General features: G+C 53.5%; 1 protein-coding gene across 1 annotated transcript; it reads left to right on the top strand.

Moving 5' to 3' along the window:
* The first annotated feature begins 536 nt into the window (after positions 1-536).
* Positions 537-1,250, top strand: LOC141022043 (uncharacterized). Its single transcript, XM_073497922.1, has 2 exons — positions 537-883; positions 1,004-1,250. The coding sequence occupies exons 1-2, from the start codon at positions 537-539 to the stop codon at positions 1,248-1,250; spliced, it is 594 nt and encodes a 197-aa protein (XP_073354023.1).
* Positions 1,251-18,193: the final 16,943 nt, after the last annotated feature.

Below are 18,193 nucleotides of genomic sequence, written 5' to 3'. Positions count from 1 at the left end.
GAGTTCCTGGAGAACGGGGTCCTCCCCATGGACGAGACCGAAGCCCGGCAAGTGCAGCGCCGGGCATCCGCCTACGGCATCATCAACAACGAACTCGTCAAGCGCAGCTCCACCGGCGTATTCCAGCGCTGCGTCGAGCAAGACAAGGGCATTGAGATCCTCCTCGACATACACCAGGGCGAGTGCGGGCACCACACCGCCTCGCGATCCCTGGTGGCCAAGGCTTTCCGCCATGGTTTCTACTGGCCCACGACCCTCGAAGACGCAGAGTCGCTCGTCCTCAAGTGCGAGGGATGCCAGCGCTTCAGCAAGCGCAGCCACCAGCAGGCGTCGGCACTCCGGACCATCCCGATCGCCTGGCCCTTCGCGGTCTGGGGATTCGACATGGTGGGGCCTTCAAGACCGCTCGAGGCGGCATGATGCATCTGCTGGTGGCGGTGGACAAGTTCACCAAATGGATCTAAGCAAGGCCAATCAAGAAGCTGGATGGGCCAACGGCCGTCCGGTTCGTCAAGGACATCGCGGTGCACTACGTCATGCCGAACAGCATCATCATGGACAACGGCACCAACTTCTCCAAGGGCGCGCTCGCGCAGTACTGCTCCGTCTCTAGCATCCGCCTCGACCTGGCTTCCGTTGCACACCAGCAGTCCAACGGCCACGTCGAGCAGGCCAACTGCCTCATCCTATTCGGCATCAAGCCGCGACTCGTCGAGCCTCTCATCCGTTCACCCAGCAGCTGGCTTGACGACTTGCCGGCCGTCCTCTGGAGTCTCCGAACAACGCCAAACCGGTCGATCGGGTTCACCCCGTTTTTCCTTGACTATGGAGCAGAAGCCGTCATCCCGACCAACGTCGAGTTCAACTCGCTGCGCGTCACGATGTACATCGAAGCCGAAGCCAAAGAAGCCCGCGAAGACGGCGTCGACCTGCTCGAAGAAGCATGCCTCCTAGCGCTCAGCCGCTCAGCCATCTACCAGCAAGGCCTGAGGCACTACCACAGCAAGAAGATCAAGCCCCTCGCTTTCCAGGAGGGAGACCTCGTCCTCCGGCTCGTCCAAGAGCAGACCGGCCAACACAAGCTGTCCTCCCCATGGGAGGGCCCCTTCATCGTCAGCAAGGCCTTGTGCGATCGTAACGCGTACTACCTCATCGACCCCCGCAAGTCAAACAAGCGCAAGAGGGACACCGCCGGCGAAGAAACAACCCGGCCATGGAATGCAGAGCTCCTCCGCTCGTTTTACGGTTAGCCGTGTGCACGTATGTATCACTGCCTTTTGTAATCATCTGAAAACTATGGGATCCCCGAACGACGCTCGAGGGCTGCCCTTTCTGACCAAGCTATTGTGTCTCCTACATTCGTGCATTACTTTCCTCTTAAAGCAACCCGACCACGGGGTCGACTCGCTCGACCCGGGGGCTCGGGGGCTGGCCGGCTTGACCACCCGCCGTTTTCCTTAGCGGCTCCTGACGCGTTGGATCGCCACGGCCTCTCGCTTCACCCTAAGTCGCAGAACCGGCTTCGATTGTTGGCTGGCAAGCACATGAGACCAAAGCACCAGCACACCACGAACACTAAGTTAAGAACCGCTGGGTCGCCCAACCCAGCCCCGCCACTTTAAGTTGCTGCACGACCGGCTGCTCGCCAACCCGGCCCCGCCGGATTGCCGCCAGCCGGCCCAGTGGGTGTTTCGCTCGCGCTCAACGTTTCGAAAGCCTAAGTATTGTTGGGGAACGTAGTAATTTCAAAAAATTTCCTACGCACACGCAAGATCATGGTGATGCATAGCAACGAGAGGGGAGAGTGTTGTCCACGTACCCTCGTAGACCGACAGCGGAAGCGTTATCACAACGTGGTTGATGTAGTCGTACGTCTTCACGATCTGACCGATCAAGTACCGAACGCACGGCACCTCCGAGTTCTACACACGTTCAGCTCGATGACGTCCCTCGAACTCCGATCCAGCCGAGTGTTGAGGGAGAGTTTCGTCAGCACGACGGCGTGGTGACGATGATGATGTTCTACCGACGCAGGGCTTCGCCTAAGCTCCGCAATGATATTATCGAGGTGTAATTTGGTGGAGGGGGGCACCGCACACGGCTAAAAGATCTCAAGGATCAATTGTTGTGTCTCTGGGGTGCCCCCTGCCCCCGTATATAAAGGAGCAAGGGAGGAGGAGGCCGGCCCTACGAGGGGGCGCACCAAGTGTGGAGTCCTACTAGGACTCCCTAGTCCTAGTAGGATTCCACCTCCCATATGGAATAGGAAAAGAGGAAGGGAAAAAGAGAAGGAAGGAAGGGGGCGCCCCCCTTCCCTAGTCCAATTCGGACCAGACCAAGGGGAGGGGTGCGGTCACCCTTGAGGCCCTTTTCCTTCTTTCCCGTATGGCCCAATAAGGCCCAATACGTATTCCCGTAACTCTCCGGTACTCCGAAAAATACCCGAATCACTCGGAACCTTTCCGAAGTCTGAATATAGTCGTCCAATATATCAATCTTTACGTCTCGACCATTTCGAGACTCCTCGTCATGTCCCCGATCTCATCCGGGACTCCGAACTCCTTCGGTACATCAACATACATAAACTCATAATAAAACTGTCATCGTAACTTTAAGCGTGCGGACCCTACGGGTTCGAGAACTATGTAGACATGACCGAGACACGTCTCCGGTCAATAACCAATAGCGGGACCTGGATGCCCATATTGGCTCCCACATATTCTACGAAGATCTTTATCGGTCAGACCGCATAACAACATACGTTGTTCCCTTTGTCACCGGTATGTTACTTGTCCGAGATTTGATCGTCGGTATCTCGATACCTAGTTCAATCTCGTTACCGGCATGTCTCTTTACTCGTTCTGTAACACATCATCCCGCAACTAACTCATTAGTCACAATGTTTGCAAGGCTTATAGTGATGTGCATTACCGAGTGGGCCCAGAGATACCTCTCCGACAATTGGAGTGACAAATCCTAATCTCGAAATACGCCAACCCAACAAGTACCTTCGGAGACACCTGTAGAGCACCTTTATAATCACCCATTTACGTTGTGACGTTTGGTAGCACACAAAGTGTTCCTCCGGTAAACGGGAGTTGCATAATCTCATAGTCAGAGGAACATGTATAAGTCATGAAGAAAGCAATAGCAACATACTAAACGATCGGGTGCTAAGCTAACGGAATGGGTCAAGTCAATCACGTCATTCTCCTAATGAGGTGATCTCGTTAATCAAATGACAACTTATGTCTATGGCTAGGAAACATAACCATCTTTGATTAACGAGCTAGTCAAGTAGAGGCATACTAGTGACACTCTGTTTGTCTATGTATTCACACATGTATTATGTTTCCGGTTAATACAATTCTAGCATGAATAATAAACATTTATCATGATATAAGGAAATAAATAATAACTTTATTATTGCCTCTAGGGCATATTTCCTTCAGTCTCCCACTTGCACTAGAGTCAATAATCTAGTTCACATCGCCATGTGATTTAACATGAATAGTTCACATCACCATGTGATTAACACCCATGGTTCACATCGTCATGTGACCATCACCCAAAGGGTTCACTAGAGTCAGTAATCTAGTTCACATCGCTATGTGATTAACACCCAAAGAGTACTAAGGTGTGATCATGTTTTGCTTGTGAGATAATTTTAGTCAACGGGTCTGTCACATTCAGATCCGTAAGTATTTTGCAAATTTCTATGTCTACAATGCTCTGCATGGAGCTACTCTAGCTAATTGCTCCCACTTTCAATATGTATCTAGACCGAGACTTAGAGTCATCTAGATTAGTGTCAAAACTTGCATCGACGTAACCTTTTACGACGAGCCTTTTGTCACTTCCATAATCGAGAAACATATCCTTATTCCAGTAAGGATAATTTTGACCGCTGTCCAGTGATCTACTCCTAGATCACTATTGTACTCCCTTTCCAAAATCAGTGTAGGGTATACAATAGATCTGGTACACAGCATGGCATACTTTATAGAACCTATGGCCAAGGCATAGGGAATGACTTTCATTCTCTTTCTATCTTTTGCCGTGGTAGGGCTTTGAGTCTTTACTCAATTGCACACCTTGTAACACAGGCAAGAACTCTTTTCTTTGACTGTTCTATTTTGAACTACTTCAAAATCTTGTTAAGGTATGTACTCATTGAAAAACTTATCAAGCGTCTTCATCTATCTCTATAGATCTTGATGCTCAATATGTAAGCAGCTTCACCGAGGTCTATCTTTGAAAAACTCCTTTCAAACACTCCTTTATGCTTTGCAGAATAATTCTACATTATTTCCGATCAACAATATGTCATTCACATATACTTATCAGAAATGCTGTAGTGCTCCCACTCACTTTCTTGTAAATACAGGCTTCACTGCAAGTCTGTATACAAATATATGCTTTGATCAACTTATCAAAGCGTATATTCCAACTCCGAGATGCTTGCACCAGTCCATTGATGGATCGCTGGAGCTTGCATATTTTGTTAGCACCTTTAGGATTGACAAAACCTTCTGGTTGTATCATATACAACTCTTCTTTAATAAATCCATCAAGGAATGCAGTTTTGTTTATCCCTTTGCCAGATTTCATAAAATGCGGCAATTGCTAACATGATTCGGACAGACTTAAGCATAGATACGAGTGAGAAACTCTCATCGTAGTCAACATCTTGAACTTGTCGAAAACCTTTTTGCGACAATTCTAGCTTTGTAGATAGTGATACTACTATCAGCGTCCGTCTTCCTCTTGACAATCCATTTATTCTCAATTGCTTGCCGATCATCGGGCAAGTCAACCAAAGTCCACCCTTTGTTCTCATACATGGATCTCATCTCAGATTTCATGGCCTCAAGCCATTTTGCGGAATCTGGGCTCACCATCGCTTCTTCATAGTTCGTAGGTTCGTCATGGTCTAGTAACATAACCTCCAGAACAGGATTACCGTACCACTCTGGTGCGGATCTTACTCTGGTTTACCTACGAGGTTTGGTAGTAACTTGATCTGAAGTTACATGATCATCATCATTAACTTCCTCACTAATTGGTGTAGGAGTCACAGGAACAGATTTCTGTGATGAACTACTTTCCAATAAGGGAGCAGGTACAGTTACCTCATCAAGTTCTACTTTCCTCCCACTCACTTCTTTCGAGAGAAACTCCTTCTCTAGAAAGGATCCATACTAAGCAACGAATGTCTTGCCTTCGGATCTGTGATAGAAGGTGTACCCAACTGTCTCCTTTGGGTATCCTATGAAGACACATTTCTCCGATTTGGGTTCGAGCTTATCAGGTTGAAGTTTCTTCACATAAGCATCGCAGCCCCAAACTTTAAGAAACGACAACTTTGGTTTCTTGCCAAACCACAGTTCATAAGGCGTCGTCTCAACGGATTTTGATGGTGCCCTATTTAACGTGAATGTAGCTGTCTCTAATGCATAACCCAAAACGATAGTGGTAAATTGGTAAGAGACATCATAGATTGCACTATATCCAATAAAGTACGGTTATGACGTTCGGACACACCATTACACTGTGGTGTTCCAGGTGGCGTGAGTAGTGAAACTATTTCACATTGTTTTAACTGAAGGCCAAACTCGTAACTCAAATATTTTACCTCTGCGATCATATCGTAGAAACTTTTATTTTCTTGTTACGATGATTCTCCACTTCACTCTGAAATTCTTTGAACTTTTCAAATGTTTCAGACTTTGTGTTTCATCAAGTAGATATACCCATATCTGCTCAAATCATCTGTGAAGGTTAGAAAATAATGATACCTGCTACGAGCCTCAATATTCATCGGGCCACATACATCTGTATGTATGATTTCCAACAAATTTGTTGCTCTCTCCATAGTTCCGGAGAACGGCGTTTTAGTCATCTTGCCCATGAGGCACGGTTCGCAAGCATCAAGTGATTCATAATCAAGTGATTCCAAAATCCCATCAGTATGGAGTTTCTTCACGCGCTTTACACCAATATGACCTAAACGGCAGTGCCACAAATAAGTTGCACTATCATTATTAACTTTGCATCTTTTGGCTTCAATATTATGAATATGTGCATCACTACGATCAGGATCCAACAAACCAATTTCGTTGGTGTGTATGACCATAGAAGGTTTTTTATTCATGTAAACAGAACAACAATTGTTCTCTAACTTAAATAAATAACCGTATTGCAATAAACATGATCAAATCATATTCATGCTCAACGCAAACACCAAATAACACTTATTTAGTTTCAACACTAATCCCAAAAGTACAGGGAGTGTGCGATGATGATCATATCAATCTTGGAACTACTTCCAACACACATCGTCACCTCGCCTTTTACTAGTCTCTGTTTATTCTGCAACTCCCGTTTTTGAGTTACTACTCTTTAGCAACTGAACCAGTATCAATTACTGAGGGGTTGCTATAAACACTAGTAAAGTACACATCAATAATCTGTAGATCAAATATACCTTTGTTCACTTTTCCTAGTCTCTGTTTATTCTGCAACTCCCGTTTCGAGTTACTACTCTTAGCAACTGAACCAGTATCAATTACCGAGGGGTTGCTATAAACACTAGTAAAGTACACATCAATAATCTGTATATCAAATATACCTTTGTTCACTTTGCCATCCTTCTTATCCACCAAATAGTTGGGGTAGTTCCGCTTCCAGTGACCAGTCCCTTTGCAGTAGAATCACTTAGTCTCAGGCTTAGGTACAGACTTGGGCTTCTTCACTTGAGTAGCAACTTGCTTGCCGTTCTTTTTGAAGTTCCCCTTCTTCCCTTTGCCCTTTTCTTGAAACTAGTGGTCTCGTCAACCATCAACACTTGATGCTTTTCTTGATTTCTACCTTCGTCGATTTCAGCATCACGAAGAGCACGAGAATTACTTTCGTCATCCCTTGCATACTATAGTTCATCACGAAGTTCTACTAACTTGGTGATGGTGACTAGAGAATTCTGTCAATCACTATTTTATCTGGAAGATAAACTCCCACTTGATTCAAGCGATTGTAGTACCCAGACAATCTGAGCACATGCTCACTAGTTGAGCGATTCTCCTCCATCTTTTAGCTATAGAACTTGTTGGAGATTTCATATCTCTCAACTCGGGTATTTGCTTGAAATATTAACTTCAACTCCTGGAACATCTCATATGGTCCATGACGTTCAAAACGTCTTTGAAGTCCCGATTCTAAGCCGTTAAGCATGGTGCACTAAACTATCAAGTAGTCATCTTATTGAGCTAGCCAAACGTTCATAACGTCTGCATCTGCTCCTGGAATAGGTCTGTCACCTAGCGGTGCATCAAGGACATAATTTTTCTGTGCAGCAATGAGGATAATCCTCAGATCACGGATCCAATCCGCATCTTTGCTACTAACATCTTTCAACATAATTTTTCTCTAGGAACATATCAAAAATAAACACAGGGAAGCAACAACGCGAGCTATTGATCTACAGCATAATTTGCAAAATACTATCAGGACTAAGTTCATGATAAATTTAAGTTCAATTAATCATATTACTTAAGAACTCCCACTTAGATAGACATCCCTCTAATCATCTAAGTGATTACATGATCCAAAGCAACTAAACCATGTCCGATCATCACGTGAGATGGAGTAGTTTCAATGGTGAACATCACTATGTTGATCATATCTACTATATGATTCACGCTCGACCTTTCGGTCTCTGTGTTCCGAGGCCATATCTGTATATGCCAGGCTCGTCAAGTTTAACCTGAGTATTCCGCGTGTGCAACTGTTTTGCACCCGTTGTATTTGAACGTAGAGCCTATCACACCCGATTAACACGTGGTGTCTCAGCACGAAGAACTTTTGCAACGGTGCATACTCAGGGAGAACACTTTTATCTTGAAATTTTAGTGAGAGATCATCTTATAATGCTACCGTCAATCAAAGCAAGATAAGATGCATAAAGGATTAACATCACATGCAATCAATATAAGTGATATGATATGGCCATCATCATCTTGTGCTTGTGATCTCCATCTCCGAAGCACCGTGCTTGTGATCTCCATCTCCGAAGCACCGTCATGATCACCATCGTCACCGGCGCGACACCTTGATCTCCATCGTAGCATCGTTGTCGTCTCGCCAACTTATTGCTTTTACGACTATCGCTACCGCTTAGTGATAAAGTAAAACTATTACATGGCGATTGCATCTCATACAATAAAGCGACAACCATATGGCTCCTGCCAGTTGCCGATAACTCGGTTACAAAACATGATCATCTCATACAACACATTATATCACATCATGTCTTGACCATATCACATCACAACATGCCCTGCAAAAACAAGTTAGACGTCCTCTACTTTGTTGTTGCAAGTTTTACGTGGCTGCTACGGGCTTAGCAAGAACCGTTCTTACCTACGCATCAAAACCACAACGATAGTTTGTCAAGTTGGTGTTGTTTTAACCTTCGCAAGGACCGGGCGTAGCCACACTCGGTTCAACTAAAGTGAGAGAGACAGACACCCGCCAGTCACCTTTAAGCAACGGGTGCTCCGAACGGTGAAACCAGTCTCGCGTAAGCGTACGCGTAATGTCGGTCTGGGCCGCTTCATCTCACAAAACCGCTGAACCAAAGTATGACATGCTGGTAAGCAGTATGACTTATATCGCCCACAACTCACTTGTGTTCTACTCGTGCATAGCATCAACGCATAAAACCAGGCTCGGATGCCACTGTTGGGGAACGTAGTAATTTCAAAAAAATTCCTACGCACACGCAAGATCATGGTGATGCATAGCAACGAGAGGGGAGAGTGTTGTCCACGTACCCTCGTAGACCGACAGCGGAAGCGTTATCACAACGCGGTTGATGTAGTCGTACGTCTTCACGATCCGACCGATCAAGTACCGAACGCACGGCACCTCCGAGTTCTGCACACGTTCAGCTCGATGACGTCCCTCGAACTCCGATCCAGCCGAGTGTTGAGGGAGAGTTTCGTCAGCACGACGGCGTGGTGACGATGATGATGTTCTACCGACGCAGGGCTTCGCCTAAGCTCCGCAATGATATTATCGAGGTGTAATTTGGTGGAGGGGGGCACCGCACACGGCTAAAAGATCTCAAGGATCAATTGTTGTGTCTCTGGGGTGCCCCCCTGCCCCCGTATATAAAGGAGCAAGGGAGGAGGAGGCCGGCCCTACGAGGGGGCGCACCAAGTGTGGAGTCCTACTAGGACTCCCTAGTCCTAGTAGGATTCCACCTCCCATATGGAATAGGAAAAGAGGAAGGGAAAAGGAGAAGGAAGGAAGGGGGCGCCCCCCTTCCCTAGTCCAATTCGGACCAGACCAAGGGGAGGGGTGCGGTCACCCTTGAGGCCCTTTTCCTTCTTTCCCGTATGGCCCAATAAGGCCCAATACGTATTCCCGTAACTCTCCGGTACTCCGAAAAATACCCGAATCACTCGGAACCTTTCCGAAGTCCGAATATAGTCGTCCAATATATCGATCTTTACGTCTCGACCATTTCGAGACTCCTCGTCATGTCCCCGATCTCATCCGGGACTCCGAACTCCTTCGGTACATCAACATACATAAACTCATAATAAAACTGTCATCGTAACTTTAAGCGTGCGGACCCTACGGGTTCGAGAACTATGTAGACATGACCGAGACACGTCTCCGGTCAATAACCAATAGCGGGACCTGGATGCCCATATTGGCTCCCACATATTCTACGAAGATCTTTATCGGTCAGACCGCATAACAACATACGTTGTTCCCTTTGTCACCGGTATGTTACTTGCCCGAGATTTGATCGTCGGTATCTCGATACCTAGTTCAATCTCGTTACCGGCAAGTCTCTTTACTCGTTCCGTAACACATCATCCCGCAACTAACTCATTAGTCACAATGCTTGCAAGGCTTATAGTGATGTGCATTACCGAGTGGGCCCAGAGATACCTCTCCGACAATTGGAGTGACAAATCCTAATCTCGAAATACGCCAACCCAACAAGTACCTTTGGAGACACCTGTAGAGCACCTTTATAATCACCCATTTACGTTGTGACGTTTGGTAGCACACAAAGTGTTCCTCCGGTAAACGGGAGTTGCAGAGGAACATGTATAAGTCATGAAGAACATGTATAAGTCATGAAGAAAGCAATAGGAACATACTAAACGATCGGGTGCTAAGCTAACGGAATGGGTCAAGTCAATCACGTCATTCTCCTAATGAGGTGATCTCGTTAATCAAATGACAACTTATGTCTATGGCTAGGAAACATAACCATCTTTGATTAACGAGCTAGTCAAGTAGAGGCATACTAGTGACACTCTGTTTGTCTATGTATTCACACATGTATTATGTTTCCGGTTAATACAATTCTAGCATGAATAATAAACATTTATCATGATATAAGAAAATAAATAATAACTTTATTATTGCCTCTAGGGCATATTTCCTTCAAGTATCGCACGCTCCTCTCAAAGGCTGAACCCCTTGTCACAGACCGGAGCCTCGGCCGTCAGACTAGCGAGGGGGAAACCCAAAGGGGGGAAGTTGCGAGAAAACGACTCCAAAGACGAAAAGCAAAACCGCAGGCATCCACGAAGTTTCTGCTTACTGCCGGGTCGCTCAACCCGGCCCCGCCACTTTAAGTTGCTGCACGACCGGCTGCTCGCCAACCCGGCCCCGCCGGATTGCCGCTAGCCGGCCCAGTGGGTGTTTCGCTCACGCTCAACATTTCGAAAGCCTAAGTATCACACACTCCTCTCAAAGGCCGAACCCCTTGTCACGGACCGGAGCCTCGGCTGTCAGACTCGCGGGGGGGGGGGGGGGGGGGACCCAAAGGGGGAAAGTTGCGAGAAAACGACTCCAAAGACGAAAAGCAAAAGCGCAGGCATCCACAAAGTTTCTGCTTACCGCCGGGTCGCTCAACCCGGCCTCACCGCTTTAAGTTGCCGCACGACCGGCTGCTCGCCAACCCGGCCCCGCCGGATTGCCGCCAGCCGGCCCAGTGGGTGTTTCGCTCGCGCTCAACGTTTCGGAAGCCTAAGTACTGCACGCTCTTCTCAAAGGCCAAACCCCTTGTCACGGACCGGAGCCTCAGCCGTCAGACTCGCGGGGGAGAAGCCAAGGAGGGGAAAGTGCAGGAAAACGGTCGAAAAAACGAAAAGCAAAGGCGCAAACATTCACAAAGCTCATACATCATAAGTTCAAAAACAGGCCCAAGGCCAGAGTTCATTACACCCAGTTAACCCCCAGTGGGTGGGTGGACCTGCTACCTAACAGAAATTTTTACTAAGTTAAAAATCAGGCATTCCCGCCGCCGGATCGCGTAGCTCCCGGGTCCGCTGAGGTACCGGTGTCCTCCTCCCCGGCGTCCGCGTCGCGGTAGATGTCCGTCTCCTCAGAGCTGCCCTCCGGGTCGTCCAGAAGCAGGCCGTAGTCGTCAGCAGGCACGACTCCGCCATCCTCCGCCCGCTCCGGTTGGAACTCGTCATGGAAGGCGAACCCAGCGATGTAGCTGGCTCGGGTGGCGATCCGTCCAGCCTCCGCCTGCAGCCGGCTCGCTGGCCCATCAGCGCATCCAGTGCCAGGTCCGGATGCCAAGACATCACGAACCTGAGCGCCATCTCGGCGCCGGCACGAGCGGCGGAAACCTGCCACTCATGAAGACTGTCCGGGCCCGCCTCCAACCACCGTGCCAGCCGCGTGAAGCTGTTCGGCGCGACGGAACCCGGCCAGAGGGCTGCCGTCATCGGCGTGCCGGCCTCAGAGAGCCGCCCCATCTGCTCGCTCAAGACTCGCAGACTGGCCTCGGCGGCGGTCACGATCTCCGGGAAGGTCCAGGCCACCAGCGGGTCAGTCCTGAAGCCGATGATCCCCTGCGGGTCGCGCTAAAAGCGGACCGCCTCCTCCGCCAGCTGGCACGTCTCCGGGAAGGCCCCTGTCAAGAAGAAAAGCAAGTCAGAAGAAAAGTCACCAAGGACAAAAAGCCGGGGTCCCAGCCCGGCAAAAAATCCAAGGAAAGCACTTACTGGAGAAGGACTCTTCCAGGTGCTGCGCTTCGAGCAACGTACCGCGCCGCTCCCGGGCGATGGTGCGCTCACGCTCCTGGAGCGTCTTCTTCAAATCGGCGACCTTGGCAAGGGCCGCCTTGAGGTCGGAGTCCTTGTCCTCGGCCGCCTTCACGGGCTCCTCGTGGCGCCGGGTCTCCCCCTGCCGGGTCTCCTCCGCCGTGGCCACCAGTGCCTTCAGGCGCTCCACCTCGGCCTGGAGCTGCCCCTTGTCGTCGGCCAGCTTGCCGCGTTGCTGGTCCGCCTCGGCAAGGGCCTGTTGCGCCGCTACAGCCTTGGCGGCCTCCGCCTTGAGGCGCTACACCTCGGCCTCAAGACGGCCCTTGTCGCCCGCCAGCTGCTCCCGCAGCTGGCTGGCTTCGTCAAGCGCCCGCCGGGCTCCCGTCGCCTCCGCCCTCGCCCTCTCCACCTCGGCTCCAAGCCGACCGGCGTCAGCAACGAGCTGGTCGTAGTGGAAGCTGGCCCGAATCAACCGGGTCCTCCGAGACAGCACCTCGGCTGCAGAAGAAAGATTCAGAAACAAAGTACTATTTTAAGATTCGACCCAACTGCTACGCAGTTGGCCCGAATCTTAAGGGCTACACCCAGTGGGTGCGCTAGCGCGCCCCCACTAAAAAAGAGCACGCAAGAAAAGTACTGCTGCGGCGCGGAGCTCCTCCTCCTTGGCGGCAAGCCGTTCCTTGAGCCGCCGATGCGTCTCCAGGAGCCGGTTGAAGACGCTGACCCGATAGGAGTCCAGTTGCTGTAGAAAGCCACAACCAATACAAGACAACAAGTTAAGATTCGACCCCACTGGTACGCAGTTGGCCCGAATCTCGGGGGCTACACCCAGTGGGTGCGCTGGCGCGCCCCCACGAAGAAGAAGCAATGGAAAACTTACAAACACGGCGCGCTCCAGCTCCTGCGTCGCCTCCACCTCGGCCTGGGAGAAGGCCTGGATCCAGTCCATCCGCCCTCGCAGGCGCCGGGGCACGGCGGCCATCGCCGCCTCCTCCTGGGTCGGAGGCCCGAAGAAGACCTCGCTGGTCCCGCTCCGCGTCGGCTTTGACTCGGCGACCCGACAACCCCCTGACCTGAGCACCAGGGCGTGCTCCCCGCTGGCCGCGTCCCCTGCGGTCGGCGCCCTCTCCGGTTTGGTGGCCGGAGCGACACGCGGCTCCCCCACCAACGGCTCCTCGTTCGTCTGCGCCTGGGGCGTTCCCTTCGGCGCCTCCTCCGTGACGGCGTCACCGCCGCCTCCGTCGGTCCCCATCCGCTCGACCACATCAGTCCGCGGCGGGGTGTCATCCCCAACGACCACGACCTCCCGGTCGAGGTCCATCACATCTGCACGGCCGCCTTGGCCGTGCTCCCCCTCCGACGACGGCACAAAGACCGTGGCCGCCACCACCGTCCCTGCCGGCAACGCCGGCTCGCGCCCACGTCGCCGTGGCGCTAACCCAGGCCTGGGCCGACGCCGCCTCCAGCTCTGCCTCGGCCCGGTTTCGGTCCCGCCAGGCCAGGCCTTTGGCATCGGCCGGGTCCAGGCCGAGATTCGGGTCCGTCCGCTCCTCCTCCTCCTCCTCGTCCTGGTCGACGGTGCCGGACCGGCTCCTCCGGAACGCGGCACCCTTGTTGGATGCCGCGTCCGCCGCCGCCAGCGCCAGCGAGATCGGCGACCTCAAACCCAAGACAAGCTAAATACGAGCCAAGCAGAGCCGCACGGCTACTCGGTTCAAGCAAAAGAAACTCACCCCGACACCACCGAAACGACGGGCCTCGTCGCCCTCTCCTGTGGAGCGGCGCGCCTCCTCTTGGCGGGCGGGTTCGCACCCCCGACCGGGTCCGCCACGCGCTTCCCTGTCGGGGCCCGCGACGCGATGCTGTCCTTCCCGTGCGGCCGCCTCGCCGCCGGCGCCCCTCGAGACGACCCGGCTCCGGCCGCGCCGCCGCCTCCTCCACCGGGCGCCACTGCGACAGCAACTCGCGTCAGCCTCTCAAGACCGTACTGCGACCGGCGACTCAAGAAGTGAACATAAGACTTACCGGCTCAGCGCCCTGCGCCCACGTCAGCGGTCGTCTCCTCCTCTCCGCCGTGGGCCTCGAGCTCCTCCGAGGCAACGCGCACCACCTGCACCCGTGCCCGGTCGTAAGGATGCCGGATGGCGTTCAGAAGCACCTCCCGCGTCGCGTCAGGGCGAACAAGAAGATAAGCAGCAGCGAAATATGGAGACCAAGGACTCACCGTCGGTGCCGGGTTCACGCGGCTGTATGGGGGTTTCCCAAACTGCCAGTCATCCCGCAGGCAGGCCTTGGAGATGTCGTTAACCCGACGCGCGACCTGGTCCGCCCCCAGCCGCAAGTTTGCCATGCGGTTGGGGTCCTGAAGGCCGGTCATCTGACCGATGAGGTGGCTGTGCTGCTGCAGCGGCAGCACCCGGCGGATGATGAAGGTGGTGATAAGGTCGGTGCCGGTGAGCCCCTCCCGCTCCTTCATCACCGACACCCGCTCGCACAGGTTGAGCACCTCCTGGGACGGATGCTTGGGGTAGTACCCCCAATTCTGCTTCTCCCTCGCCGGCGAGTTGACAAAGGGCGGCAAGTTGATGCGGTTCCCGCCAAGGTTGCGGACGTAGAAGAAAGAATTCTGCCACTTCTTGGCAGAATCCTCCAGCGGCATCTTCGGGCAGTCAGCGCCCGACCGCTTGGAGATGACGGCGTCCCCACACTCGGACATCTCTCCGGCCTTCGGCCCCTGCTGCTTCAAGGAGAATAAGCGTACCCAGAGGTCGATCGAAGGCTCGACCCCCAGGTACCCCTCGCAGAGGGTGACGAAGCCCGATAGCTGCACGATGGCGCCGACGCCAAGATGATGGGGCTGGAGCCCGAAGAACTCCAGGAAGTCGCGGAAGAAGCCGCTCGCGGGAAGCCCGAACCCACGCTTGAAGTACGGGAAGAAGACCACGTGCTCCGTGCCCTCGGGCCGCGGCTCCCGCTCGCCCTGCAGAAGGCGCGTGGCGACCTCCGTCGCCCCCGGCAGGCGCCTGGTGGTGCGAAGGTAAGCGATGTCATCAAGGGTGACGTTTGAGCCCATCCACGAGCCCGACGACAGCGCCATCGACAAAGATACGTGAGAAGAAGGATAAGGTGGCTACGAAGCTCTGCTCAAAGCAATGGGCGTCGCGGTGCGCGGCGGTCGCAAGAAGCAGAGGAAGGAAGACGAAGGCAGGGGGCGCGAGCGAGAATGATTTCCGCCGCCCCCTCCTCGCCCCAATTTATAAGCCGCGGTTTGAAACGTGGGGGAGTGCGATCGTTTGCGCCCGCCTCTCCCACTTCCCCACAATAACTGCGCACGTACGTGCGCAATAACTGCCTCGAGAATGGCAACCGACTTGCAGACGCTGCAATAAATCCGCGCGCGTGGGCCGAGGGCGCGCGGCCGCGGGCCCCAGCGTCGCCCTGTCCTATCACGCCCGTGGCCTGTCAGGCCCTTCCGGCTCCCAGACACCACGTGGCACCGCCGCGAAGCCCAAAAGATTGCCTCAAAGATTTGGTGGACTCCTCGGTTTCCCGCCGCTGCCGGGATGCCGCGATCCGGCTTCCGGAAGCCGGCACACAGTGGGTGTTGCCGGACACGGCAGTCACAAAATTCGCCTCCTTCAAAGGGGGAAACTGCGAAGGCCCTCCCATCCGAAGACGGCGGACCTTCACAGGTTCGGGGACTACTGTCGGGGGGATGAACCCCGGGGAGGCAACGAAACCCGGATCCTTTTCAAAAACAACGGGGCCAGCATCGCCCCTCAAGATGGCTCACGCTTGGCCGAGTCGCTCAACCCGGCCAAGCCCCTCGACCCGGCCTAATCCTCGACCCGGCCAGACTCCTCGACTCGGCCCCAACAACCAGCTCAAGGCAGCCGGACCCAGCACGTCAAGACTTCTCCAACAAGCCAGCTCCTCCCTCGGCATGTTCTCCAACCCGGCCGAGGGTCAGTGGCCGTCCCATCCCAGCCATACAATGGGACGAGTCTCCACCAACTGATGACCAAAGCCACAGTGCCCCGCCCATGCCTCTGGTCAGCCGGGCGTGGCAACAGTGCCCCCCACCTACCCGCTGACCAGGGTCGGCGTGGCGACAGTGCACCCGTCGTCACCCATGGCGCCAGCAAGCGGCGACCTGACGGAGCGCCACTGTAGCAGACTCAACCCAGCCACTCCCTGATGATCGACAAGACGGCCAACAATGCCCCCGTACCTGGCGGGCCCCGCGCCCAGAGAGCCCGGCGAGCCCTGACCCCCGGCGGGTCCCAGCACCGGCTTCCCGGACAATGACAACCCGGCCCCACGGCCTTGTAACATTACCATCGTACCCCTGGGGGGTTGACCTATAAAACCCCCCAGGAGCCCTCATGCATACGGGCAACTCTTTCACTCGCACAGGCGATCACTCACGTAGCAAGCAACACCCAAGGAGAGGGAGCAGCCTAAGCCTTGGCTCGCCTTCCTTCTTCCTCCATACAGCTCTAGGAGCAACTCTGTACTGATACATATCAACTACACTCGGCAGGACTAGGGGTGTTATCTCTCCGGAGAGCCCTGAACCTGGGTATGTCTTGTGTCCCGCGCTCGCTCATGCCGACCTCGCCTCCGGAGCCCACCAGTGCCCTCGAGCCTCCTCCTATCATGATCCATCCCTTGGCATCTGCCGTGCGCCCACCACGACACATACCCAGACCTCTCACCTAACCCTAACATCTAAAGCCGGAGGCCCAGACCGAGCCATCTGCCAGGTCCGGGGCCCAAACCGGTCTGACGCACTCACATGTGTCGTCGCCGCCATCATCCAGTGGTCCATCTTCAGAGCAGATTGAGGTGACAACCTTGGGAGGTCCTCCGTCATCGACGTCACCACGACGCCAAACGTCGACCTCCACCTACGCGAGCCTTGGCAGGTCCTCCGCCATTGACGCCACCACGACGACAGACGACGACCTCCACCTACGCGAGTCCATCTACAAGCAACGACGTAAATCCATGCTAGGATAGGGCCGCACCACCGCCGTCGCCCACCACCCACAAGCGCCACCCAACCCCAAGGTTCCCAAAGCGGCGCCTTCAAGAAGGGAACGGCGCCGTGAGCGCCGCCGCCGCCCAACAAAGTTAGGGCTTTCGCCCGGGAGACCTAGGGGAAGGGGGAGTAAGGAGATCAGTCCATACCGACGCCTCCAAGGAGGGGAACCGCGCCCTTAGGCTTCGCCGTCGGCGCGACCAGTCATGGCCGGCCAGGGATTTCGTCCGAACTAGATCCCTGCCACCAGCAGCGCCTCCTGTACAGAACCGGCGACCAAGAGGAAGCGCGGCCCAACCAGGCTGGCCCGCATGCCGAACAGGGGAGGAGGGGAGGCGCCAGATCGCGCGCATCGACCGCCGCAGAAGCCGCCGCCGACCGCCAACGACCACCGGATCCCGCCGCCCGCGCGGTCGGGACGCCAGATCCACCGCCCGCACGGCCGCTAGCCGGCCGTGCCTTGCCAATGGAGCCGCCGCTCCAGATCCGGGGTTCCCCACGCAGAGGCAGGGCAACCGAGGCCCCGCCGCCACCATCCTTGGCGCCCCGAGCTTGCCCGGCGGCTGCCTCAGGCGGCGGCGAGGAAGGGAAGAAGGGGGGGTGAGGAGGAGGGGCGGCTAGGGTTGGGAGGGAATTGCTCCAGTTTTCCAGTTATGCAGAGGTTGTGTGTAATGTTTAAACCTTTTAAGTAATAAAGCGCACTTTATCGGAAAAAATATAAGAAAGATACGGGGCAAGTTTTAGGGGTCAAAAACTCCAATTTAGTTCGCTTTGTCAATTGAATTAGTAAGTTATCCTGGTCTAGAGGGTGTTCTTCCTCCCCACTCTAGGGACTGCTAGAGATGCCCTACCATAATACAATCCTGAGCTAACACCACATAAAAACATTCCTCTAGCCTGATTTTGTGTGCTATGCAAGGTCGAGCGTGAGCCTTGAGTTACTTCTCAATCAACGATGATGGCAGAAGCTCCCAAATCCCAAGCACGACAAGAGTGAACCAACCAGTTAGGATATGTACAATGGTGCTATGTTAAAATTGTTACATAGGATAAATGTTGAGGTGGA

This window comes from Aegilops tauschii, chromosome 4 (assembly GCF_002575655.3).
Source record: "Aegilops tauschii subsp. strangulata cultivar AL8/78 chromosome 4, Aet v6.0, whole genome shotgun sequence".
Lineage (NCBI taxonomy): Eukaryota > Viridiplantae > Streptophyta > Magnoliopsida > Poales > Poaceae > Aegilops > Aegilops tauschii.
The sequence above is the reverse complement of the archived record's forward strand: the minus strand, read 5'-3'. Positions and strand labels throughout refer to the sequence as shown.

What these genes read in the sequence shown, in the direction of transcription:
- LOC141022043 (XM_073497922.1), top strand. Translation starts at nt 537, where the DNA reads ATGCCGAACAGCATCATCATGGACAACGGCACCAACTTCTCCAAGGGC. An exon ending in AACTCGCTGCGCGTCACGAT is followed by an intron (nt 884 to 1,003) that starts GTACATCGAAGC and finishes GCACTACCACAG; the next exon opens with CAAGAAGATCAAGCCCCTCG.